Source organism: Hemiscyllium ocellatum, chromosome 23, assembly GCF_020745735.1.
Source record: "Hemiscyllium ocellatum isolate sHemOce1 chromosome 23, sHemOce1.pat.X.cur, whole genome shotgun sequence".
NCBI classification, from domain to species: Eukaryota; Metazoa; Chordata; class Chondrichthyes; order Orectolobiformes; family Hemiscylliidae; genus Hemiscyllium; species Hemiscyllium ocellatum.
In genome coordinates this window covers 26,619,917-26,647,212 of record NC_083423.1, presented here as the reverse complement: position 1 = coordinate 26,647,212, position 27,296 = coordinate 26,619,917, and the positions used below count along the sequence as shown (strand labels likewise).

General features: G+C 39.6%; 1 protein-coding gene across 1 annotated transcript in view; it reads right to left on the bottom strand.

Annotated features, from left to right (window-relative positions):
- The window catches only part of fbxl13 (F-box and leucine-rich repeat protein 13), a 236,483-nt gene that overhangs the window by 61,823 nt on the left and 147,364 nt on the right, over positions 1-27,296 (bottom strand). Inside the window, exons 10-12 of the mRNA XM_060842551.1 lie at positions 8,036-8,156; positions 7,761-7,923; positions 4,540-4,659 (exon numbers count right to left, since the gene is read on the bottom strand). Coding sequence (XP_060698534.1) covers positions 4,540-4,659; positions 7,761-7,923; positions 8,036-8,156 — 404 coding nt within the window. The remainder of the gene's footprint in view (positions 1-4,539; positions 4,660-7,760; positions 7,924-8,035; positions 8,157-27,296) is intronic.

Here is a 27,296-nt window from a genome sequence, read left to right as displayed (position 1 = left end):
TTTAAACCAGGCATATAGCAAAATGAGAAGGCAGAAGAAAAACTTCAGTCCACAGAGCAGAACAGAAATTCAGAATCATGCTATAAGTTCACCAAATTATCCTCAAAATGATGAAAAGCTAAGCAAGGAGTTTGTGTAATAAAAGCATTATACAAGCAGAACAAAAAGATCTAAGTCTTGCACTATTAAGCTAGACACCATCATCGCTTTAGCATAGACTATCATGACAGCTACTTTGGGTAGAAGGTTGAGAACAGAACCTCTACCTTTGTCTCAGAAACTAAGCCAAACATCACTGAGACTGGCCATAATAGAGTGAAACAGCGAGAAGAAGAGCAAAGGAAAAACCAAGCTAGAAATGTTAATATAATATACGGAGTATGAGTTATCATAGCTACAGTTCACAAATGAATATGGGTAAGAAATCGACACATAGAAGGTCTGATCATGGAGAAAAACACAACAACCAAAATCATACAGGGTTGAAATAGATAAAGATTTAATAAGACAAGCTGAAGGCTGGAAGAACACAGCAAGCTAGGCAGCATCAAGAGTTGGGGAAGTCAACGTTTCAGGTATAACCCTTCTTAAGGAATGGAGGTGGGGTAGGGGGAGTTGCAGATATAGAGGGGCGGGTTATGGGTGGGGAAGGGCATAATGGTGAGGTCGTGATAGGTGAATACAGGATGTGAGTACAGCCTGGTTGATTGATGGGAGGAATTAATCTGGTTGGTAGCGGAAAGGAAGATAGTTGGTGGAAGGAATGGAAGAGAGGAGACAGGGTTGGAAAGGGAATCAGGGGATATGTGGGAAGGTTATTTGAAATTGGAGAACCCATGTTGAGTCCTCTGGGCTGTAGGTTGCCCAGGCGGAAGATAAGTTGTCCCTCCAATTTGCGATCCAAGGTAATGGAAGAGGCCAAGGATGGACATGCCAGAGAGGGAATGGGAAAGGGAATTGGCATGAGTGGTGACATGGAAGTCACCCTGGCCCTTACAGCCTCCTTATTTATGTTTGATCTCACTGATGTACAGAAGACCATATTGAGAGCATTGGATGCAATAAACTAGGTTAGAGGAGAAACTGGTGAAGCTCTGTTTCACCTAAAAAGACTGTTTAGAGCCCTGGATGGAGGTGAGGTTTTGCCTCTTTTATGTTGCAGAGAAATGTACTGGGGGTTCAGGGATGTGGGGGGCGAGGTTGGGTTTGATGTGGAGAATGGTGTGAACCAAGGAGCGACAAAGGAAATGGTCCTTGCGGAAGGCAAAAGGGGATGGGGATGAGGAGGGGAAGATGTTCTTGGTGGTGTGATTTTGGTGGCATGTGAATCTGTTTCACCTGGAAGAATTGTTTGGGGGGGCTGGATGGAGGTGAGGGAAGTGGTGTGCTGGCAGGTTTTATATCTTTTATGGTTATAGGGGAAGGTGGGTGTTGGAGGGGTTGATGGGGAGAGTGGCCTGAACCAAGGAGTGACATAGGGAAGGATCCTTGCAGAAAGCAGAGGGTGATGGGGAGGGGAACAAGCTCTTGGTGGAGGGGTCTAGTTGGAGTTGGCAGAAGTATTTGAGGATGATACGTTGAATGCAGAGATGAATGGAGTGGAAAGTGAGGACAAGAGGGACCCTGTCTTTATCATGTTTGGAGGGGGAGTGGTTTAGAGCAGTGGAGTGGGGAATGTAGGGTTGTCTGGATAACAGAGGGAGGAAAAGCACGTTGTTTAAAATAGATGGACATCTGGGATGCTTGGGAATGAAATGTCTTCTCATCAGAGCAGATGCAATGGAGACCGAGGAATTGGGAGAACGGGATGGAGTTTTTCCAGGATATGGGTGGGAGAAGGTATAGTCCAGGTGGTTATGGGAGTCTGTGGGTTTATAGTAAATGTCAGTCCGTAAACTTTAGCGTGAAATGGAAATGAAAAGGTCAAGAAAGGGAAGAGAGGTGTCCAAGATTGACCAATTGAATTTAACAGCAGGGTGGAAGTTGTTGGTGAAGTTGGTGAACTGCTACAGTTCAGCTTGGCTGCAGAATGCCGCACCAATGCAGTCATCGATATAATGATGGAAGAGTTGTGGAATAGTACCTGTGTATGTGCTGAAAAGCTGAAAATGTGTTGCTGGTTAAAGCACAGCAGGTCAGGCAGCATCCAAAGAATAGGAAATTCGACGTTTCGGGCCGGAGCCTTGCTGAAAGGTGTCTGTTCAATGTAGCTGACAAAGAGGCAGGCATAGCTAGGGCCCATGCAAGTGTCCATTGCCAACCCCTGAATTTTGAGGAAGTGGACCAAGTTGAAGGAAAGGTTATTGAGGGTGACGACTAAGTCGGCAAGGTGGAGGACGGTATTGGTGGAGAGGAACTGATGGGTCTGTTGGGGAGGAAGAAACTGAGGGTTTGCAGGCTGTCATTGTGGGGAATGGATGTGTGCAAGGACTGCACATCCATAGTGAAGATGAAGGACTGGGGGCCGGGGAACTGGAAGTTTGAAGAGGTGGAAGGCATGGTTAGTGCCCTGTATATAGATGGGAAGTGCCTGGATTAAGGGGGCAAGAATGGAGTCAAAGTAGGAAGAAATAAGTGCAGTCGGACAGAAGCATGCGAGACAATGGGTCGGCTGGGGTAGTGGGCTTGTGGATGATCCACAAAAGATGCAAAACCTGCCAGCACACCACCTTCTTCACCTCCATCCAGAGCTCCAAACAGTCCTTCCTGGTAAAACAGAGATACACCTGTCTCTCCTCCAACCTAATTTACTGCATCCATTGCTCCTGGTGTGGTCTTCTATGCATCAGTGAGACCAAACGTGAACTAAGGGAACGTTTCACCAAGCATCTCAGCTAGGCCAAAAAACCAGCCTGACTTCCAAATCACCAGCCATATCAATTCCCTTTCCCACTCCCTCTCTGACATGTCCATCCACGGTCTCCTCCATTGCCCCAGTAAATCAGACCACAATTTAGAGGAACAACATCTTACCTTCTGCCTGGGCAGCCTACAGCCCAAAGGACACAACATTGAGCTCTCCAATTTCAAATAACTTTCCCATCCATCTTCCAACTCCATTTCCAGCTCTACCTCCTCCCTTCCATTCCTCCTACTGATCCTGCCTTCCAGCTACTAACCAGATTCATTCCTCCCATCAACCAATCAGGCTGCACCCACCACCTGTATTCCCCCTTTACTATCTCACCATTCTGCCCCTCTCTCCCCCCCCCATCCATAACCGTTCTCCCCCACCCCCTTTATCTGCAGCTCCCCCTAGCCTCACTTCCATTCCTGAAGAAGGGTCATATCTCTAACTTGTGATGCAGTCTGGCTTGCTGTGTTCTTCTAGCCATCTGCTTGTCTACTTTGGATTCAGCATCTGCAGTTTATTTGTCTATAACAAGGTTTAATAAGTTACAATTGTAATTCATTGATATTATAAGAAATTTTAAAAATGTGGAACTGTTTCTCAGACGAGGAACAAGAAAACGGTAAAGTACTCAGTACACTTAGACGCAAGAAAGGAAGAGTGCAGAGCATTGAAAGCTTCAGAATGAAGCCAGAGCTAGATTAGGGAAACTGGTTAAACCACTATAAAAACTAACTCTGCAAAGTTTAGGATTTCTTTGGGTTATGGGGGGGTGATGCCTGGAGAGTGAAAGAGGCTCATAAGGGAGATAAAGAATTGGAAAGGGGGGCTGTTGTGAACAGGGGCATGATCGCTGTCCTTACTACTTCCTCCCCTACCTATTCTCACTCCCTGGTCCTGAACACCTTAATCCCTTTTCAGCACGCTCAAAGCATCATTGAAATTATATGTGATAACAAAATAGGCCTGGAACTCTGCATTTTCAGATTAGTGAGCAGGCCTCAGCAGAGTTGCATGTAACACCAAAGTTGCACACAATCTGGTGCAGCCTCAAACATTTGCTAGAAAGAGGGATGTGTTGGATCAGGTTTTGTGAGGGGGTCCAAAGACAAAGCTTTCTATCTTCCCAGTATTTAATTGGAGGAAATTCTGATCATTCAATACAAGGTGCTAAACAATCTGCCAGACAATTAAAGAACAGGAGAGGGACTAAATAAGGTAGAGAAGAGATACAGCTGAGCATCATCAGCCTACATGTAGAAACTGAAACTATGATTTTGGATGATGATGATAACGATGGGCATAATGTCGATGAGAAAAAGGAGCCACACCAGAGGTAATCATGCATGATCAAAGATAGAGGCCATTGCGGTAATACTATCTGTAAATGTATAGACAAGAATTAAATTAGGCAAACTTAGTCTCAGCATTACACTAGGTACAATGGCAAGAATACAAAAATAGAATGACATTATTTTAGGTATGACAAGACAATATTTTGAGATCCAACAGAGTTGCTAAAATGTTGTAGTGAATTGATTGGTCTGACATTATTAAATATTTCTATGTTTATCATGCAAAAGCAGAATTCTTGAAAAGCATACATATATTCAAATGCATTATAAATGTTCTAAAGGTACATGGAAACTTTGAATTGTACATACTGATAGACAAAACAAATTCCATACCTCTGTGCAATTTTCAGCAATGATAAATCAGTAATATAAATGCAGTTGCTTAGATTTAGTTCTCTGAGCTTTGAAGCTGAGGGACTATCCATAAAATATCTTATGCCTCCATCAGTGATACTACAACACAAAACATTTATATTATTTATCTGTATGTACATCTATTTATACAGGAGTATGTATTTATCAAATATCACACATCAAATTAAGTGCAAAAAAAATTTAAGGAAACTTAAGACCTGAAAATCCTGAAATTATGAGCAGTTAGAAATTGCCTTCCATTGCTTATAATAGAACTGCTTGAATCAGTATTCTTAAAACCATAGACTAGATTTGCAGCTAAAAATTACAACTATAATTGGGTTTATCAGGGTTGGAATGGAACCTCCGCCCACTATCCCAGTTTACTTATTTTAAAGGCATTGATTCAGATTGAGGCCTTCAGTAGGTAAGAGTTTGATGTAGGTGAAATTGAAAACTAGAGAACTAAGATGAAACTGTCACCATTACAATACTTTAATGCCTTCTTTTGTCTAATCCCAGGGATTTTCACCAATCTTTCAGCTAGCATTGGGCATTATAAAAGGGTAAATGGAAAGGCAATGAGCCATGAACCCATGTTGCAAATTCATGTTCACACTTGTAAACAGTAGACACTGAAGAGGTAACCAATGAGTTCTGGTTGACTTGAGAGTTTGCAAAAGATCTCACTGCCATATTTACCTACCTTTTCTGCAATCATCTCACCCAATTTGGGGCATGCTAGTAGAATAAAATCCTGACCTGCTAATGATGTTCAGGACAAAAACATGGACCAAACTTTCTTGCCACTTTGGTGTTATCCTATCCCAATACAACAACTTGTCTATGCTGAGACATCACAAACCTGAAACGTAAGGTTGAAATTAATGATGTCCCTTGAAGCAAAAAGCATGGCAGTCACGACTATTTAATCAAGGGAGAGGCCTGGCTTCAGTCTCCTCATGATAACAAAATCAGAAAGGCTACCAAGCAAGCCATGTTGAATTTGTTAGTAGCTTCCTGGAGGTCGCTCTGCCTGATTAAGGACCCAGCATCAGACTGAGGGATGGCTACTTGAAAAGGCAACCCAGTCCCTTACCTCTGGCATTCCTACTCTCCCTCTCCTATGTTTGCCACCCAGCAATACCCATCCTCCCTTTACTCATTTTTAGCCTGGGTAATAGAATCACAATTTTTCACTCTGGAGATAAATGTTAGACCAGTAATACTGATTGCAGTAAAATCCCACACAATATGGTTTTCTTAAATATAACAGTCAGGATATTGATAGGAGTACAACAGACTATTAAAGACTTGTCTACAACACAAATACACCTGAAATAAGATTTATATCACAGAATTCAATTGCAATGTTGGTGCAGATAGCCTGTTTGGCCCCAACAAAAAACTACAGAGAAGATAAATTTGAGCTAGGTAACACAGGATAGAACCTTCTCTTTAATAGGTCCTATAGTCATGGTCTTTCAGGGGATTTGTACTTTTGAACTTTGATATGTTGAAAGGGAATCTTTTGTTGAAAGGGAACCTTTTACATGTTCAACGTAGAATCTATCATGGAGCTCCAGAGCTCCAGTCTCAGGGAATTTGATTTTTTTTTTAAAAAGAGAGTTATTTATGTATTCCTTCAAAATGTGCTTATTAGAGACACATTTAAGACCATTATGACAGCACACAGCATAGTATTCTTTAGTCCTTCAGCCCAAACATGTAGACTACATTTACCAGCATCTGGAGGCAAGCAGTTACATAAAGTACATCCTAATTATGAGTCTACCGACAATATTTAAATTAGGTGACCTATAACAGACCAGAGGGCAGAAGCAGCTTCAGTTCAAAATGCTTAGGAGCCTAAGAGTAGTCAAAGTAGCTGGAAAAGGCTTTGAGAGTTTCCTTAGAGTTCAGTGAAAAAAGTCAATGAATTTGTAGGTGTGCGAAGAGGATCAGATCTAGTAAATGTACAAAATTTCACTGAAAGGACACCACTTTATACCTCATCAGTTGATTAAGACATATTAGAGTGAAGGATATGTCACTTAGGTTGAGTGTCTGCAAAATATATTGTTGGGTAAACATTATTTTTGCTTTTTATGATAAGATGAATCCAAATTGTCTTTTAGCATTGAATTTTTCTTCTTTAGTGTAATAAACTTATGTTCTTTTGTGAACAGTAAATTGGAAACTTTGTGTGAATATATTCAGTGACTGACCACCAGAATACCTAAACTACAAAAATAACAAGTTAAAAATCACACAACACCAGGTTATAGTCGAACAGGTTTAATTGGAAGCACTAGCTTTTGGAGCGCTGCTCCTTCATCAGGTGATTGTGGAGTACACAATTGTAAGACTCAGAATTTATAGCAAACTTTTGTGTTGTGTGATTTTCAACTTAGTCCACCCCGGTCCAACACCGGCATCTCCAAAGCAAAAATAAAACTTACGCTCTTTCAAGCTAGGTTTCACTCTGGGTTCTGACTTGTCCAGTACTACTGTCAATTGAGATCATAACACAATTTAGAATTTAAACAACACCCTTAATTAACATTGCCACACCTATTCCTTTTCCTTATGTAAATATTTTCTTGAAAATATTTGATAGCCAGGAATATTAAGAACCTATTCTTGGCTTTGTGCGTCCCAGTCTCTGCTAATGCCACCACATAATAGTTCATGCAGACTACTCATAAACATTATTACTTATAACACATACATTAGCATATACACATTTAATAATTCTTTCCTTTTCATATTGTCTTCCATTTGGATCCTGAAATTTTCAGGCTGTTTGTCATTTTGTTGCTGTTTATATCTCGGTTCTCTAATCTTATTGCATTAAGAAGATAATGTATGGAATGTGTGGCTGTGAAAAGTGGAACAGGATGAAAAGGTTCATATTCATGGGGGACTGAGATTCTATTAGAGAATAACATACCATGAGGATGCAAGTTTTTACTGACAGTTTAAGTGGCACTGTTTGAGAGGTTTCAAACTAACACAGAGGACACTGGTTAGGGAGAATCAGAAAGGAGAGGCATATGAGTTTTCTTTAGCACAAACTATATATTTCTAACTTAGATATAAAGGCAAACATTAAAACGTAATTTTTATCAATAGAAAGACAGGATTTAGTATGCTATTGATTAGGCATAAAGAATATCAATATTTTAAAAGATTATTACCTTATACAGTCTGAAATATTCAACACAGTGACATATTTCAGTGTTGCCAAGGATTTCAAGCTATTATCTGTAATCCTTGGGCAGTCGGACACATAGACGTGATTCAAGTTTGGGCAATTTTTGCTGATCATTTTCAAAGATGCATCACTAATATGTTGATTACCTATTGTGGCAGAACAGCAGACATAAATTCCAAGATACTGCTTTTCTGATAGTTAAAGAAACAATTTGTACGAGATTTTAATGCACGTAAGAAATCGTAGAATTTCTCAAACCTTCAATTTTAACTTTAGTAATCCTCTTCCCCTGGACAAGAGCTTTAATAGCTGCATCAGATATGTGAGGAGAGGCAAGGAGTGAAATAGTAGTCAGGTTGTAATAGTAAGCAACCATGGCCTTTAAGAAAACATAATAAGTTAGTCAGCACTATCAGTTTGAGTTTATAAATTAAGGAGAAAAGAATATTAATTTTCTCAAGTGGCATAAAACATTTAGCATTTGGAAAATCTAATTTCTAAATTCCTTTTCTAGATGTTAACCCACACTCAAAATATTTTTTTAAATTTATCACTTATTGCTAAAACAATCTTCATTTTTTTTGTGGAAAAACTAAGCAATCTGGTCCACTTCCATAAAGATGAGCAGTTCTACTTTGAGTGTGCAACACAGTATTCTTTGAATTACCCTGTTTCTATGCTCAGTTATTTTCTTTCAGTAGCTCACCTAAGATTTGAAACATAGTATCTTGGTGAGCCACAGCAGAAATTTCAATCCAGCAGACAGCTATACTCCGTTCTGGCACGGAGTAATATTGGATTGGGTATATAATTCCTATTTACAATTAAGAGTTAGGAATTTGTCCATGCCTGTACCCTCACAGAATTGCAGACTCTTAGCTCTAGCAACAAATCAGAAGAAAACAGACAATATCCAGTGTAATGAGTTTCAGACCAGCGGTAACTGTGTTACACTTTGCATCTTTCTGAAGTCTGATAACTTTGTAGTTATTGTTAGACCAACGAGCCAGCAAAACAATAGGGGCTCAGGCCCGTGACCCACTTGAGTACAATGGCTATAGTTGCTGCTTGATGTAGTTGTTCATACTAGACTTCCAGCTCCCCTTTAGAATATAAAAGATGATATGCAGGTGCCAAAAACTGAAACGAAAGAAGATCCAAATTGGACAAGACTTTTCTGTACAATGTAACTGACTAACCATATGTTACACTACTGTTCAAGTTGCACTTTGATATCACTAGACGAGATGAGGGAAAGGCACATTTAACTACATTGGGATAGCCATAGTGATAATGAAGAGAAGGTTAGCTTATGATTATTTTGATCTTTATCTTATTATAACTGGATGTTCACTTATACAGAACTTCACTATTTATGGAGATTTAAGATATAATTCACTTATTTGTGACTGACTTAACCAAGTGATGATTACGTGTAAAAGATCACTTATTTTCCTTTTTTGGGACTATGAACTGAAGTGGAAGTTGGAACTGAAATACCAGGAAAGTTTTTTGTTTCGCAGTGTGATACAATGTTGCTTTATGAAAGAAATTCTGCATGATAACAGCACACTAATTGTTTGAGCTGTAGGGTGTTGAAAAGTTATACGGGCAAGTGGCTGCAGAGAAAATTCCAGAGTCTACAAGACAGAAAGCATCCACCTTTCTCTCTCACACACTCTCTCTCCCATGCAGGGAAATGACAGAAAACTGAAGAAAAAGGAAAGAATTCTAAAACAAGTAAAGGCTTAGGTTCACTTGATCAAGCACTAAATCAAAGAATGATTGTCACATGTCTATACTCTTTTTTTGAATCAGAAAACATAGTTATACTGTTTATCTTGTAGAACACAGAACAGTTCAGCACAGGAACCTATCCTTTAGCCTACAATTTTGTACTGAACATGACGCCAAATTAAACTAATCCCTTCTGTCCACCCTTGGTCTACATTCATGTGCTTATCTAAAAGTCCGTAAACACTCGTATTGTATCTGCCTCCTCCATCAGCCTCGGCAGTGTGTTCCAGACTCCAACCACTCTTTTCGTAAAAAACTTTCCGCCTCTCACCTTCATGACCCCTAGTATTAAACATTATAACTCTGGGAAAAAGATTCTGACTGTTAACCCTATCTACGTACCTCATAATTTTATAGACTTCTATCAAGTCTCCCCTCAGCCTCCACCACTCGAGAGAAAGCAACCTGAGTTTTACTAGCATCTCCTTATAGCTCACAACCTCCAATCCAAGCAGCATCCTGGTAAAATTTTTCTGCACCCTCTCCAAAGCCTCCACATCCTTGAATTAGAATTGATCGCAGTACTCTAAGTATGGCTTAATCAAACTCATAAATCTGTAATATGACATCCTGACTATGGTACTCGATTCTGAAAATGTGTGGCTGGAAAAGCGCAGCAGGTCAGGCAGCATCCAAGGAACAGGAGATTCGACGTTTCGGGCATAAGCCCTTCTTCAGGAATGAGGAATCTCCTGTTCCTTGGATGCTGCCTGACCTGCTGCGCTTTTCCAGCCACACATTTTCAGCTCTGATCTCCAGCATCTGCAGACCTCACTTTCTCCTCTGTGGTACTCGATTCCCTGGCCAATAAAGGCAGGCATGCCATATCCCTTTTTGATTGACTTAGACATGACTGAGTGTGAATTTTTTTTTTGAGGATTTGAAGGGGTATTATTCAAATTACATTGCACTACATTAAAATCTTTTCATACTTTTACTACAAATTAAAAATGCTTCAATAAATGGAGGTATTTTACAGTTACTGGCAAAACTGTAAAATTGCTTTCATGTTGTGTAGCAGTCATATACATTTTCATTTTTGGTGGTTTCATTTGGGATTTTATACATTTTATGATGGTTAGTGGAACAGTGGGACACACATATTGGTGTACTCTTCCCAGCTACTCTGACAACTGGTGTGATCAAAAGGAATAACGATTGAACCACAGGCATTTTACTTGAAACCAAGGCATGCAAAACAACTCTTGTGAAGACACATGCCCTATTACAGCACTTCGCTGCTGCCGTTTGGGAGTTTTTAGTTAAGTCATTCTTCATATGTGCAGTGGATGGACCTTCACAATCAAAAGCAGATGTTGACATGATTTTCTTCTCAAGAGAGCTCAAATTTCAGATTGTGATTTCATTGTTCCTTGGTGGTCTGAATTTTGCTGGTGTACAGATCAACATTCTCTCTAATTTTGGGTTTTGTATCCAAGATTTTTTGTAAATTTAGGATTTTGTACCTAAGGTTGTGACAGAGAATGGCAACTTTGCACATGTTTCACTATACTCCTGTACTTGAGTACATGTAACAATGAAAACCTAATCCTAATCCTAATTTTCTTGTTGGCTGCGTGGGCTTCGACATCTGAACTCTGCAGTGATTTCCAGGAATAGAAGTTATGGGCACAACATCAGAGTGGCTGCATGAACATGTAGCTTTATAATGTAGAGGGACATTGGTGCAAATAATTGGAACTGAAGAGAGTGGGGCTAGAGATGGTGATAGCTGATAAAATTGAGTTGAGGAATCTGGGGCATTTTTGAAGTGGCAGGTAGGAGAGGCCTGGGTCACAGATCGACTATCCCTTCCAAATGTTAATATCTGACTGATCAAATTTAATGTCTTTATTTAAGATTAAGCCAAACCAAGTGGTGGCTATTCATTTTCTCAGCACTTTTATATGGGGAACATAAAATGTAGTAGCAGAAGCAGGCCATTCAGCCTACCAGGTCTGCTCCACCATTCAATTAGATGATATTCTTCAACTCTACGTTCCTGTCTCATCCAGGCTATTTTAGATTTAGTATTATGTAATGTGATAGGATTGATAGTGATCTCAAAGTAAAAGATCCTCTAGGGAATAGTAATCACAGCATCATAGAATTTCAAATTCAATTTGAGGATGAAAAACTTAAGTCCCACACTAACTTTCTTATGTTAAACAAAGGCATGAGGACACAAGTGGACTGGACAGAAAGACTAAAAACTGAACCATGGATGAACAGGGGCAGACATGTCAGTAAATATTCAATACCCCAACTAAAATATATTCCAAAGAGCAAGAAAGATTGTAAGAGGGGAAATAGCAAAATGTTAAAGATAACATAAAGGCAAAAGCTAATGCGTACCATATTACAAAGATCAGTGGCAGAGTAGAGGATTGGGAATCTTTTAACTCCAATAAAGCATTACTAAAATAAAGCCAAGGTAATTTCTAAAAGAAAATTAGTGCAAAATATAAAAACACAGCAAAAGCTTCTATAAGTATATAAAAAGAAAACAAGTAGCACAAATGAATGTTGGCCTCTTAGCAAATGAGACTAGAGAATTAATTATAAGGAACACCGAAATGGCAGAGAAATTAATATTTTGCCTCAGTTTTCACTATGGACAACACTGAAACCATCCCATTAGTAACAACTGATGCAGAGCTTATGGAAAAGGAAGATCTCAAAACAATTACCATTCCTAGGGTGAAAAAGTACTTCGTAATCTAATCAGATGAAAGGCAACAAGTCCCTAGGACCTGAAGTTCTACAACTTCGGCTCTTAAAGGAAGTAGCAGCAGATAAATACATTGTTTATAAAATTCCAAAATTGCCTGGATTCTGGGAAGTTCCAGTGGATTGGAAAAATGCAAATGCAAAACACTTATTCAAAAATGGAGGGAGGCAGGAAGTAGAAAACTATAGAATAGTTAGTTTTACATCAGTCAGTGGGAAATTGTTGGTATCCATTATTAAGAAAGCATTAATGGGACATTTGGAAAGTCAAAATGCAATCTATCAAGATTAAGTGGTTTTATTATGGATAAATCACGTTTGACTGATTTGCTAGAATTCCTCAAAGATGTAACAATCAAAGTTGATGAAGGGGCACTGCAGGTGTAGGCTGTTTGGACTTTCAAAAGGCATTTGATAAGGTGCCACACAAAAGGTTAATGTTTAAGGTAAAATCACATAGTGTTTGGGGTAATATATTAGCTTGAATAAAGGGTTAACTAATCAACAGGAAATAAAGAGTTGAGGTACATGGCAAGCTGTAACAAGTAGAATATCACAGGGTTTGGTCTTCAACCACCAACTATTTACAACCTATATTAATGACTTGATTGCAGGAATAGAATGTACTATAGCCAAATTTACAGATAACATCAAAATAGGTGGGGAAAGTAAGCTGCAACGTCGAAAGAAGAAATTAGAAAATGGATAAGAATTGTTCAGGTGAACAATGGAATTTGACACAATAAGTGGGAGGTGATCCATTTTTGAATAAAATGGCAATGTACTATCTGAAGTGAGAGAATTTCAAAATGCTTAGGCGCAGAGAAACCTGGTCATCTTTGTACATGACTAGCAAAAGGCTGCAATGTAGATACAGAAGGTAATAAGGAGGTCAAATGGAATTTTGGCATTTATTGCTAAAGGAATCAAGCATAAAAATAGTGAATTGTTATTGCATCTGTATAAGGCATTGGTGAGATCACATCTGGAGTACTGCATAATTTACTTGAGGAAAAATGCAATTACTTTGGAAACAGTTCAGAGAAGGTTCAAACAATTAATTTTTGAGATGAAAGGTTTGTCTTATGAAGAAGGATAGAGCAGTTTATGTCTAAATGCGTTAGAGTTTAAAAAAATGAAAGAAAATTAATTGAGGTATATAAGATGCTAATGAGAATTCACAAAGTAAATGTAGAGTGGGTGTTTCCCCTTGTGGGGTAGTCTAGAATGAAAGGCAAAGGACAATGTTCCCTCTAAGCTGTGCATGTGCGCAGCCTTTCCAATGATCAATGTTAACACGCCAGTCACAGTATTGATCTCTGGTTCCAAAAGTTGCTGCTGCGCATGGGCTTGGAGACCCATATAGCCAGTAAGAAATTTAGAGGGAATGCTGCTAAAGGGCAGAAGATTTAAAACAGATAGAGGAATTAGTTCTCTGAAAGGGTCATGAATATGAAAATATAGAATTTATTACACCAGAGTGTGGTGGATGCCAGGACACTGAATTAACTTAAGGAGAAGATTAGTCAGATTTTTATGAAGAGCAGTGGGAAGTGAAGTTAAGGCCGTGGTGAGATCAGCCATGATCATCATAAATGGCAGAACAGAGTCGAAGGGTTGAATTGTCTATTCCTGCTCAGAATTTTTATGTTTCTAACCCTATAATATGTGGCAACCTTGCTGATTAAAAAAAACTATCCATCTATCTCAGCCTTGAAAATACTTAATGACCCAACCTCTGCACTCCTCTGTGGTAAACAAATCCACAGATTAAGTACCCTCTGAGAAGACAAGTTTCTCATCTCTGTCTTAAATGTGCAAATCCTTATTCTGAGATTATGCCCTATGGTCCTAAACTCTCCCACAAGAGGAAACAATTTTTCTATATCTATCCTGTCAAGTCCTCCCAGAATCTTATGTTTTTCAACAAGGTCACCTTTCATTCTCCTGTACTCAAGTTCAAGCCCAACCTACTTAACCTCTCCTCATAAACAGTCGGTTCACAAGTGGAATCAGCCGAGTGAACCTTCTTTGGATTATCTCCAATGCCAGTATTTCTTTCCTTATTAAGAGGCCCAAAAATATTCATGGTATTCCAGCTGTGGTCTCACTAGTGCCTTATATATCTACCTCCCTTCTTTTATATTCCATTCCTTTTGAAATTCAGGCCAACATTCCACTTGTTTTCCTCTTACCTGCTGAACTTAGAAGTTTTTTATGATTAATGCATGAAGATTCCCAAATCCATATGTGCTGTAGCTTCCTGTAGTTTTTCACCATTTAAATAATATTCAGTTTCTCTATTCTTCCTACCAAAATGCGTAATCTCATATTTCCCCACATTATATTCCAACAGTCAAGATTTTGATCACTTGCTTAAACTATCTATATGCCTCTGCAGACTGTGTCATCCTCACCACTTGCATTTCCACTTATTTTGTGTCATCTGCAGACTTAGCCATAGTGCACTCATTTTCCTCACCCAAATCATTAATATATATTGTAAATAATTGTTGCCTCAGCACTGATGCATTTGACACTCTTGTTAGTTACAGGTAGCCATCCTGAAAATGTCCCCCTTACCCCAATTTTCTGTTAATTAGCCAACCCTCTATCCATGCTAAAATAATAGGCTCTTATCTTATTATGCAGTCTAATGTGTGGTACCTTTTCAATCACCTTCTGAAAACCCAAATATATTACATTCAATGCTTCCTTTTTAGCTATTCTGCAAATTTGTAAATTTGTCAGGCATGATTCTCCTTCATGAAGACATGCTAATTCTGCTTGATCATATTATGTATTTCTAAATTATCTACTATTACATCCTTTATACTAGACACTTTAACATTTTTCCAATAACAGATGTTAAGCTAACCAGCCAATAATTACTTGTTTTTATTTCTTTTGCATTCCCTTGTTAAATAAGTGTTTCATTGATAGTTTTCACATCTGTAAGGATTTTTGGAAAATAAGCACCAGTACATCCAATATCTTTGCAGCTACTTTTTAAAATATTCTTGGATACATCACATTAGGACAAAGAAAATTATCTATCTTTAGCCCCAGTAATTTCTCTAGCACTTTTTCTCTAGTGATAGTTACTGTATTAATTTTCTCTCCTCCTTTTGCCTCTTGATGATTTAAGAATTTTGGAAGACTATTAACGTCTTCTACTGTTAAGACTGATGAAGAGTATTGATTTAACTCCTTTGCCATTTCCTGGTTCCCCTTTAGTATTTCCCCAACTTTGTCTCTAAGAAGTCTATGTTAACTTTGGCCTCACACTTCCTTTTCATATAATTAAGCTCTTGATGTCCATCATCATATTTCATGTAACTTTATATTTTCCATTTAAAGCTTTTTGGTTTTAAAAACTTTCCCAATACTCTCGCTTTACCAATAATTATAGTGACATTGTATGTTTTTCTTTCAATTTGACACTACCCTTAACTTCTCTGCTTAACCATGGTTGACTTAGTATCTTCAAAATCCTTTTTTCTCACTAGGATATATCTTTGCTGTGAAACATGAATTATTTTATTGAATGTCTACCTTTGTCCCTCAATAGTCTTTACCGGGCCCTTTCTCAGTTCATTCCAACCAGGTCTACCTAATATTTTATGGTCACACTTATTAATCTCAGCACAGTTGTTTCTGGCCACTGAAATGGGAAAATCAAGGATTGTGGAAGGGATTACTGCACTCTTAAGTGGAAGTTACCAGAACTTACTGGAAGTAATGTTTACATTACTGCTTTGTTAAAGCAGTGGCAAGGCTGGTTCCATTCAGCCTAACACCAGGGTTGTGTGGTTGCTGCCTGAGTAGCCAAAAAACTTTTGGGTACAAATGATCCTCTGTAAGCGGTAGTAATGTGTCTCGCTTTGCATTAGAAAAAACCTAAAATCTGAAGAAAGCCATTTTATTTTCCCTCACTAGTTGTTGTAAGCTGTGGCTTTTAGCCAGTAACCAAGAGACTTTGCAATTAACATACCAGTCACCTGTGCATCCTATAAATAAGTGAGAAAGAACCCAGAGAAAAGAGATTGAAGAATGGCAAGTCTGACAATCAAAAGGATCATTTCAGTGAACCCTGTGGTCAGACACCATTGGCTTATTCCCTGCATACATAACACCAGTCTGTCTTTACATGTGTGTTGGGTGAGTTCGACATAGAAGTTAGAGTTATATGTCAGCAGTTCATCTGTGTTTAGTACAGAAACTAATATTGTATTTTCACTTCACCTGGATCTTTACACACAGGTAAATTGGTGAATTTTTGTGTACTTTAATAACACTGGAATTTCTGTGGCAACTCTGAGAATACTGGAGCTCAGTTTTTAGTGTGTTACCCCAGTGAAGTGTGATAGATACTTAATAAAATCTTAGCACATCAACTAAATTGTAAACTAATATCTATTCCCGCATGGGCTGAAATGGTTGAGGGCTACAGTTCATATTAACTGCCTTTTTTTGTAAGAAATCCAAAATTCTTTTGGTAATGTGTGATCATCCCCAGATTTTGGAAGGACTGGAATTTACTCATTTTTTTCTGAGCACCTGGATGGGAAAAAAGTTTTGAGATTTTCAGACAAAATTCATTGAGCCTTACAGCATTGTATCTATAACCCTTTGTAGACTCCTTATATCCTCTCTTCACAACTCATTTTCCGACCTTTGTATCATAAGCATACCATACCTTTGGTCCTTTCATCCATATCATTTATATAAATTGTAAAGAGTTGAGGCTCCAAAACCAATCCTGGTGGCACATCACTCATGACATTCTACCAGCCTAAAAAACATTCATTTATTCCTATTCAGCTTCCTGTTGGCCTGCCAACTTTCTATCTGTGCTAATATCTTACCCAACCAACACCATGAGCATTTATTTTCTCCAATAACCTTTGACGTGGCACTTTAACAAATGCCTTCCTGAAATTTAACTACAATATGTCCACTGGTTGGCCTTTATCCAACTGCATAAATTATTACTTCAAACTCCAAAAATTAATAAACATGATTTCCCTTTGACAGTACCATGTTATCTCTGTTTGATTACTTTGAATATATCCTTATTATAATATCTTTAACGATATTTTCCCTTGAAAGATGTTCAGCTAACAAGCTTGTAGTTTCCTTCTTTCTGCCTCCTTCCCTCTTTGATTAAAGGGAGTTACATTAACTATCTTAAGGCTAAAAGAATCTTCCCTGAATCTAATGAGATTTGGAAAATTAAAACCAACACATCAACTATCTCACTAGCTGCTATGTTTAAGACTCTAGAATGAAATCTATCAGATCCCAGGGACTTGTCAACTCACAATTCCAACAATTTACTCCATGCTAATTCCCTGGTAAATGTAATCATTTGGGTTTCTCCCTCCATTTCAATTCTTAATTTACAGATATTTCTGGGGTGTTATTTGTATTGACCCTAGTGAGGACTGAAGGAAACTATCTGTTTAATTCATCTGCCATCTTTTTATCCACCATTACTAATTCCCTGACTCATTTTCAAGAGGGCCAATACTTTGTTCATTCTTTTCTTTTTAATATCTGAAGAAACTTTTCCTATCTGCTTTTATATCTTTGGCTAATTTGCTCCTATTCTCCTTTTCCATCACCTTTTATTCTTTTTTTTAATGTTCTGTCCAATCATCAATCACCTTGTTACAATCTTTGATTTTATTAGTAAATTACAGATGGCAGTGCATCTCTTAGAATTTTCCTTATTTGGTGAAATGTATCTATTCTGCGCTTTCTGGAATATCCTCTTAAAATGTTTGCCACTGTGTTTCTATTGGCCAATCCATTAACCTAAAGTGTTAGTTCACTTTCTTTAGCTCTGCTTTCATGCCCTCATAATTGCTTTTTCTTAAAATCAAAATAGTCATCACAGACCCACGGTTCTCTTCCTTAAATTGTATGCAATATTCAATCGTACTGTTATTGCTGCTTCACAGGGGCGCTTTCAATCACTCTTATTTCATTGGTCAAAACCAGGTCTGGTATACCCTACTGTCTGGTTGGTGCCTAAGAAATTGCCCTGAAATTCCTCATCTAGATTGCTGTTTCCCTTCTGACTTTTCAAGTCCATATGTAAGTTAACATGACAATTGTTGAATTGAATTTGAATTGAATTTATTGTCACGTGTATCCAGGCACAGTGAAAAGATTTGTATGCTTTTGACAGGCTTATATTATTTCTTCCTTGATAGCCTGTCCTACTACCTGGTTGCTGTTAAGAGGTCTGCACACAAGTGATCACTTGCCTTTATGATTACTCATACAGTCATAGAGTTATAGAGATATACAGCACAGAAACAGATCCTTTGATCCAACTCGTCCACGTCGACTAGATATCCCAACCCAATCTAGTCCCATCTGCCAGCATCTGGCCCATATCCTTCCAAACCTTTCTATTCATGTACCCATCTATATGCCTTTTAAATGTTGCAATTGTTGTAGCCTCCACCATTTCCTCTGGCAGCTGATTCCATACACTTACCACTCTCTGCATGAAAAGGGTGGCCCTTAGGTCTCTTTTATATCTTTCCCCTCTCACCTGAAAACTATATCCTCTAGTTCTGGATTCCCCAAATCCCAGGGAAAAGACTTTGTCTATTTATCCTATCCATGCCCCTCATGATTTTATAAACCTCTGTAAGGTCTTCAACCTCTCCCAATAGCTCCACCCCTGGCAACGTCCTTGTAAATCTTTTCTGAACCCTTTCAAGTTTCCACAACATCTTTCCGACAAGAAGGAGACCAGAATTGCACGCAATATTCCAACATGGCCTGTACAGCCGCAACATGACCTCCTTACTCCTGTACTCAAAACTCTAACCAACAAAGGTAAACATACCAAATGCCTTCTACACTATCCTATCTACCTGAGCCCCCACTTTCAAGGAGCTATGAACCTGCACTCCAAGGTCTCTCCATTCAGTAACATTACCTAGGACCTTACCATCAAGTGTATAAGCCCTGCTAATATTTGCTTTCTCAAAATGCAGCACCGCACATTTATCTGAATTAAACTCCATCTGCCATTTCTCAGCCCATTGGCCCACCTGATCAAGAACCCGTTGTAATCAGAGGTAACAAGATTCTTTCTGTATCCTGTTTTACTGAATTAAGGTCATCTCTCTATTGTGCTAACGTCATCTTTGAAAACTGCTCCATCATCATCTCCTAGCTTCTTGTCCTTCCTAAATGTCCCATTCCTTTCAATATTTAACACCCAATCTAGGTTATTCTGCAGCTATGTCTCAGTAATGGCCACTAGATCATACTTACTTTTCTCAATTTGTACTCCTGCAACGTGCATTCAAATACAGTGCCTTTCATTGTTTTACAAATCTCTAGTTTATCTGAATTATCTGACCCTTTCTGCTACTGTTTATAATTAGTACATTCATTCCTTCCTCTGTTGTGTTTTTTCCATACTTTGATTCATTAAAACTTCCCAAATTTGGACCTTTGCCCCAGTATTTAGTTTAAACCTCTTCAGTTTAAAATACTTCCCTAGTTACATTGTTCACAAGAACATTAGGCCCAGTATGGTCCAGGTGCAGACCATCCCAAAAGTACAGATTCCAGTTTGCCCAGTATTGGTGCCAGTGCCTCACTAACTGGAACCTACTCCTCTCACACCAGTCTTTCAGCCACACATTCATCTGTCTATCTTTGTTTACTCTAAGCTCATGGCACAGGTTCTGCTTCTTAATTTGATGCCTAGTTCATACATTTCATTGGTGATTACATAAACCACAAGAACTGGTTGCTTCCCCTCCCACTGAAAGTTTTTCACCAGCTGAGAGCACAGCGATCTGGACTCTGCAGAGAATAGTGTTTATACACTGTCTATGCTGTCCCTTACTACTACCACTATATTACTTTTGACTCCCCCACTTGAATAGTTTTCTTTATTGTGGTACCATGGTCATTTAGCTAATCTATCTCATTGGGCAGCATAGTGGCTCAGTGGTCAGCACTGCTGCCTCACAGTGCCAGTGACCCGGGTTCGATTCCAGCCTCGGGTGGATGTTCATAAGGACTTCTCCTCATGGATTTTCTCCAAGGGTTCCAGTGTCCTCCCACGTTCCAAAGATATGCAGGTTAGGTGAATTGATCATGCTAAATTGCCCATTGTGTCCAGGGATGTGTAGGTTAAGTGCATTAATTAGGAGAAATGTAGAGTAATAGGGTAGGGGAATGGGTCTAGGTGAGATACTCTTCGGAGGGTCAGTGTGAACCTGTTGGGCCAAATGGCCTGTTTCCACACTGTACGGATTCTATTCTATGATAACTTCAAACACTTAACAAGATAATGTTTGTCCTGGAATACAATGGTAATATTGAGATGCCACAAACTGCAGCTTTGACACACCATATGCATTTTTAGTGAGTTTGAATGAATCATTTAGTTAATATTCACTTACCTATGTTGCTTTTTATGTATTATATTAACTTTACCACTAATATGCGTACCATGTTGAAGCCTAAGAAATAGCATTAACCAATTTATGTAGCTAGCTCCTTTTTTCTTTAGGGAAGAAAGAACAAATTCCTACCAATCAGATCTCTGCTTTTTGCTGATGCTAATCATCAGATTTTTCAAAGGTTGTGGGGCTAGGTGTTCCCTGCAGGTCTTGCTGTCTCCACTGTTGAAAGCTGAGACTGCACAGACAATGCACTTACAAACTTTCTGTGATGTCATTTTTGTTTTTTTTCAACAAGGTCTAACTGCAGGACCCACTTCCCAGGTTGCTTCACTGTTGAATATGCTCCCCAAACTGCTCCACTTTGATGCTGCAAGATACTCTTCCCATGGGTTCTAGCAAACAGTCATGCACCAGCTGAAAGGAATTTGGTACGTATGAAGTGTGTGTGGGGAAGGGGCAGCAGAGAACCCTGCATTCAAATTTCCAGGCTTGGGTAATCCAAAGCTATGAATTTAGTCACTTTTAGTAATACTTCACAAGTCAATCTTCCAACCAAATATTCTATTGCAGCAGAGTTTGTCATATTTATAGTCATGGTGCTCCAGTGCAAAAGGAGGCCATTTAGCCATTGTATGTACACGAGCTACCCAATATGTATTACAAATTACTTCCACCTTTTTCTTGTGGCTTTGCATATTGTTTCTATTCAAATAATTATCTAATGTCCTGTTGAGTACCTCAGTTGAAACAACCTCCAACACACCAGGCAGATACCAATAGGAAAAACTGCACACATCCTTTCCATCCAGGGATTCCTGGAAGTGTTGGTCACAGATAACGGTCCATTACTTGCCAGCACGGAACTTGAATATTTCCTAAGTTGAATAGTATTCATCATCCAGTGGTCTGGCAGAAACTTTGAAGGCAGATTTAAAGAAATAGCCTACAGTTTCATTAGATACCAAACTTAGGAATCACCTCTCATTCAACTACAGGGATAGCTCCAACAGTGTTGCTAATGGGAGAAGAACATGCAACAGGTTAAATCTGATCTTCATGCAGCTGCCAGCATTCATTGCTAGTGGGACAGAAGCTAAGATGTAAGGAGGCTGCCATTTCTTGAAGATAGCCCAACTGCAGCAGTCCAAAGGATCTTTGGAGGCAGAAGTTCCATGGATGAAAAATAGTCTACAGGCAGGAAGGCAAACCCCATAATTTCAATGATCTTTCTAGAGGGGAGGCCATCTCCACCTGATGATCAACAATTTTAAATTTTCTCCAAAGTCTCGTACTACCTCAGCAACACCCACTTCTCTCAGTGGGATTGCAGAGCTTCAGGCCTGCTGGCCATTTGATTGGGCCATCAATATTAAGACACACCCCTTCCCCCCCTTCTACTCCTGATGACTTCAGTTGGATTGTGGTCCTATAGATCCTCATTTAGTGCTGATGTTGGTGTCCTGAAGCTCAGTTCAACATATTTCACACCAGCTTATAGGATCTTCCATATGTTTTTGGACATATTCTTCAGTCGGTTAACATGAGTTCTTCCCATGCAGGAGCTTTGAAAGGGTGTTCTACAAGAGTCAAAAAGTAGCGGATGTACTATAGATTGCCTTCTGATAAAGTCAGCAACTAAAACTCGATGACCTTAGAATACCAAAGATGATGAGTTGTCGAACAAAGAGATTCATTGTTCCTTGAAAGCAGAGTTGCAGGTAGGCAGGGTAGTGAAGAAGGCGTTTAGTACTAATGGTCAGTGCATTGGAGTTGAGAGGTCACATTATTACTGTACAGGACATTGATTAGGCTGCTTTTAGAATACTGCATTCAATTCTGGTCTCCCTTCAGTAGGAAAAATGTTGTTAAACATGAAAGGGCTCAAAGGATTTACAAAGAAGTTGTTGGGTTTGGAGGTTTTGAGCTATAGGAAGATGCTGATTGGGCTGGGGCTATTTTCCCTGAAGCATCAGAAGATGCGTGGTGACCTTATAAAGTCATGAGGTGAATAGTCAAGGTCTTTTCCCCAGGGTAGGGGATTCTTAAACTAAAGGGCATAGGTTTAAGGTGAGATAGGAAAGATTTAAAAGGGACCTTACGAGCACGTACGGAATGAGCTACCAGGGGAAGTGGTGGAGGCTAGTACATTTACAACATTTAAAAGGCATCTGGATGGATATATATATATATATATATATATATATTAGAAAGGTTTAGATGGACATTGGCCATATACTGGCAAATGAGATTAGATTAACGTAGAATATCTGGTCAGCACAGACAAGTTGGACTGAAGGATCTGTTTCCATGACGTACATCTCAATGACTAAGGCAAACAGGAATAGGTAATACATGCTGCCCAGACTACAACACTATATTCCATGAGTGACTGTATTTTTTTTCAAAAAATGTCTGCAGGGGATGGTGGCCCTGTGTATCTCTTGACTTTGTCCTTCTGCATGATAGTCATGGGTTTGGAAGGAGCTTTGATGATTTTTTTTGTGTCTTATACATGATATGCACTACTGCTTCTACATCAGGGAATTAGTATTTGGCCATGTATCAATCAAGTGAGCTACTTTGTCTTGGACAGTGCCAAGCTTCTCAAGTGTTATTGCAGCTGCACTCATCCAGGCAAGTGGGGAATATTCCATCACACTCCTGATTGTAGATAGTGGATAAGGTTTTGGGAGTCAAAAGATGAGTTACTCCCTGAAAGATCCCTCACATTTGACTTGTTCTTGGTTAGTCCACTTCAATTGTTGATCAGTGGTAGTTCCAGATATTGTTAATGGGGATTTAGGAGTGCTAATGTCATTGAATGTCAAGGGGCAATCTAAAGAATTAGATTGTTGCTCCTCGTCAGATGTCTAAGCTATTGTAGCACAGGGAGCCCACGTTAGAACATAAGAACTAGGAGCTACTCTGTCATTTGATATAATTATGGATAATCTCACTTCAGCTTCAACTCCACTTTCCTGCCCTCTCCACATAACACTTAAATCCATTACTAATTAGAGGTCCATCTCCTTCTTAAATCCCAGCATCTACCTCACTCTGGGCTACTGAATTCCACAGATTCAGAACACTCCTAATCTCTAATTTAAATCTGCTACTCATTATTCTAAAACTATGAACAGTTATTCTCTTCTCCACCTTCTTCCATCAAGCAGAAGATACACAAGTCTGAAAACACATACCAAAGGATTCAAGAACAGCTTCTTCTCCATTGTTATCAGACTTATGAACAGACCTCCCATCAGAGTTGATCTCTCTCTGCAGCTTCTTTGTAGATGTCATACTATATTCTGCATTCTGTTCTATTTCCCTGATGCATTAATGCAAGGTATGATTTGTCTGGAAAGCACGCAAACATTACTTTTCACTGCATCTCATTTAATGTGACAACAATAAATCAAATCAAATTGAGATGATGCTGCTCCTTTAACAACGTTATGTTGTCCTTTCTCAAAAGGGGTCATAAATGTAGAGGTTCCAATTGGTCTGAAAATATCTACTTGAAAAATCCTTTAAGCTTTTTTTTGTACAAGAAAAGAGGAGTGACCAACTCTCCTAGTTCAGGGTTTTGGTTTTGGTTTTGTTTTAACAAGCAGGCTGTTTGAGCTGCTGGTCAAAGAAACAACACCATGCTGATTCACTCTCTCAGGTTCTTATGGAAGAGATGACAATGTTTGATTTTACGTTTTTTTGCGAAGTTGGTGTTTATTCTTCATGGGATGAGGACGTCGCTGCCTAGGCAGCATTTATTGCCCAACCCTAATTGCCCAGAGGGCAGTTGAGTCAACCACATTGCTGAGGGTCTGGAGTCACATGTAGGCCAGACTAGTAAAGGATGATAGCTTCCTTCCCCAAAGGACATTAGTGAACCAGGTAGGTTCTTCCGACAATTGGCAGTGGATTCACAGTCATCATTTGACTCTTAATTCCAGTTTTTAAAACTGAATTAAGATTCCACCATCTGCAATGGCGGGATTTGAACCCAGGTCCCCAGAACATAATTTAGGTCTCTGGATTAACAGTCCAATGCTAATACCATTCGGCCTTTAGGAGATAATGCTGTTCCAAATACTTGCAACATTAAGTTGCAATAGAGTCATTTGAGTTTTCAGATAGGTTAAGTTATCCTAAATTCAGTTTTCTTTTGTTTGTGTGCGAATAAATTCTGTTTTATTTAAAACCAAATAGTATGGCCAACTACATCACCCCTGGAGTATCCACACTACACCTGCTCAAAACAACTGGCAACATTGGGGTCCTCCCACCTTGCCCCCTGTAAAAATGCCATCCCATTTTCCCAATTCCTTCGTCTCCGCCGCATCTGCTCCCAGGAGGACCAGTTCCAATACCATACAGCCCAGATGGCCTCCTTCTTCAAGGACCGCAGATTCCCCCCAGACGTGATCGACGATGCCCTCCACCGCATCTCCTCCACTTCCCGCTCCTCCGCCCTTGAGCCCCGCCCCTCAAACCACCACCAGGACAGAACCCCACTGGTTCTCACCTACCACCCCACCAACCTCCGTATACAGCATATCATCCGCCGTCATTTCCGCCACCTCCAAACGGACCCCACCACCAGGGATATATTTCCCTCCCCTCCCCTATCAGCATTCCGAAAAGACCACTCCCTCCGTGACTCCCTCGTCAGGTCCACACCCCCCACCAACCTAACCTCCACTCCCAGCACCTTCCCCTGCAACTGCAGGAAATGCAAAACTTGCGCCCACACCTCCTCCCTTACCTCTCTCCAAGGCCCCAAGGGATCCTTCCATATCTGCCACAAATTCACCTGCACCTCCACACACATCATCTATTGCATCCGCTGCACCCGATGTGGCCTCCTCTATATTGGGGAGACGGGCCGCCTACTTGTGGAACGCTTCAGGGAACACCTCTGGAACGCCCGGACCAACCAACCCAACCACCCCGTGGCTCAACACTTTACTCCCCCTCCCACTCCACCAAGAACATGCAGGTCCTTGGACTCCTCCATCACCAGAACATAACAACACGACGGTTGGAGGAAGAGCACCTCATCTTCCGCCTGGGAACCCTCCAACCACAAGGGATGAACTCAGATTTCTCCAGTTTCCTCATTTCCCCTCCCCCTACCTTGTCTCAGTCGATTCCCTCGAACTCAGCACCGCCCTCCTAACCTGCAATCTTCTTCCTGACCTCTCCGCCCCCACCCCACTCCGGCCTATCACCCTCACCTTGACCTCCTTCCACCTATCACATCTCCATCGCCCCTCCCCCAAGTCCCTCCTCCCTACCTTTTATCTTAGCCTGCTGGACACACTTTCCTCATTCCTGATGAAGGGCTTATGCCCGAAACGTCGAATTTCCTGTTCCTTGGATGCTGCCTGACCTGCTGCGCTTTAACCAGCAACACAGTTTCAACATTGGGGTCTGGGCTACCTTCTTGAAATGTTTTGAGGAAGTCTAGCCTGGTTCATAACAAAATCAACCATAGGCTATTTCACACAGGTACCCCATTGCAGCCTGAAACTCTATTCACTTAGATGGACACTGGAAAGGGTTTATGGATAGTTGATCTGTGCTCAGATGATTGTGTGAAATTGGAGTCTGCGGAAATTATAGAAATTCATGTGTATGATGTCATTCTATCATTTCAATGCTACTAAAATGTCTAAACTGTGAAATGGCAGTGGTGCAATCAGCCACCCCACCCAAATTTCAGTAGTAAGCAAAAAGGGTAGAAATGAGATCTGCTTATATTTGAATGCTATTTCTAAGTTTCCCATTTTGCATCAATGCATTAAAGAGTACAAGAAAATTCAGGGCTATCTGATTTAAAAGAATAGAGTAATTTGTAATTAATCATTCATTGTGGAAGTATGAAAGTTGTTAAAACATGTTTTTAAAACCTGTAATATTTGTAAATTGTGAGCTATTGGAGTTAGGTCACATCCAGGAGGTTTAGCAATACCCCTGGAGAAGGTATACAGAAGGTGGAAATTGGGCTTTATTGCATTCACAAGTAATTAAAAGGGATGACAGTCTTATGTATATTCCCCCAAAATTTAAAATATTTTATTAAACCTAACCTGCCACAAAATCCATTGTTAAGGCAATAAATAAGACAGCCTGAGCTGAATAAGCTGCATGGGAAGCAAAAAATTCTTATTTCAAGTTCTCAGTTGATATGCTAAGACTGCATTTTAAGTGCCATTCTAATCATAAACATAGCAGCTATGTGAAAAAGGAAACAACAAATGTAAGGAATAGCTCAGAAATGCACTGTTCACAAAACAAAGGAGAGCAACAACAGCAGTCATGAAGTCATCAAAGCCAGAAAGAAGATAGTGGAGAGAAGACTGGCACTCACCCTATGAGCCTGAGGCTTTGTAGGACAGAGAGAGAGAAAGAGAAAAAGATAGAGACAGGGAGAATACTTTTCACAGTTCATTCAATTACTACAAGATATTTGGAGCAAATATTCTTTAAAATTCAAATAATTTCAAGTCTTACAAAAAACTTGATGAAAATAATGAACAATT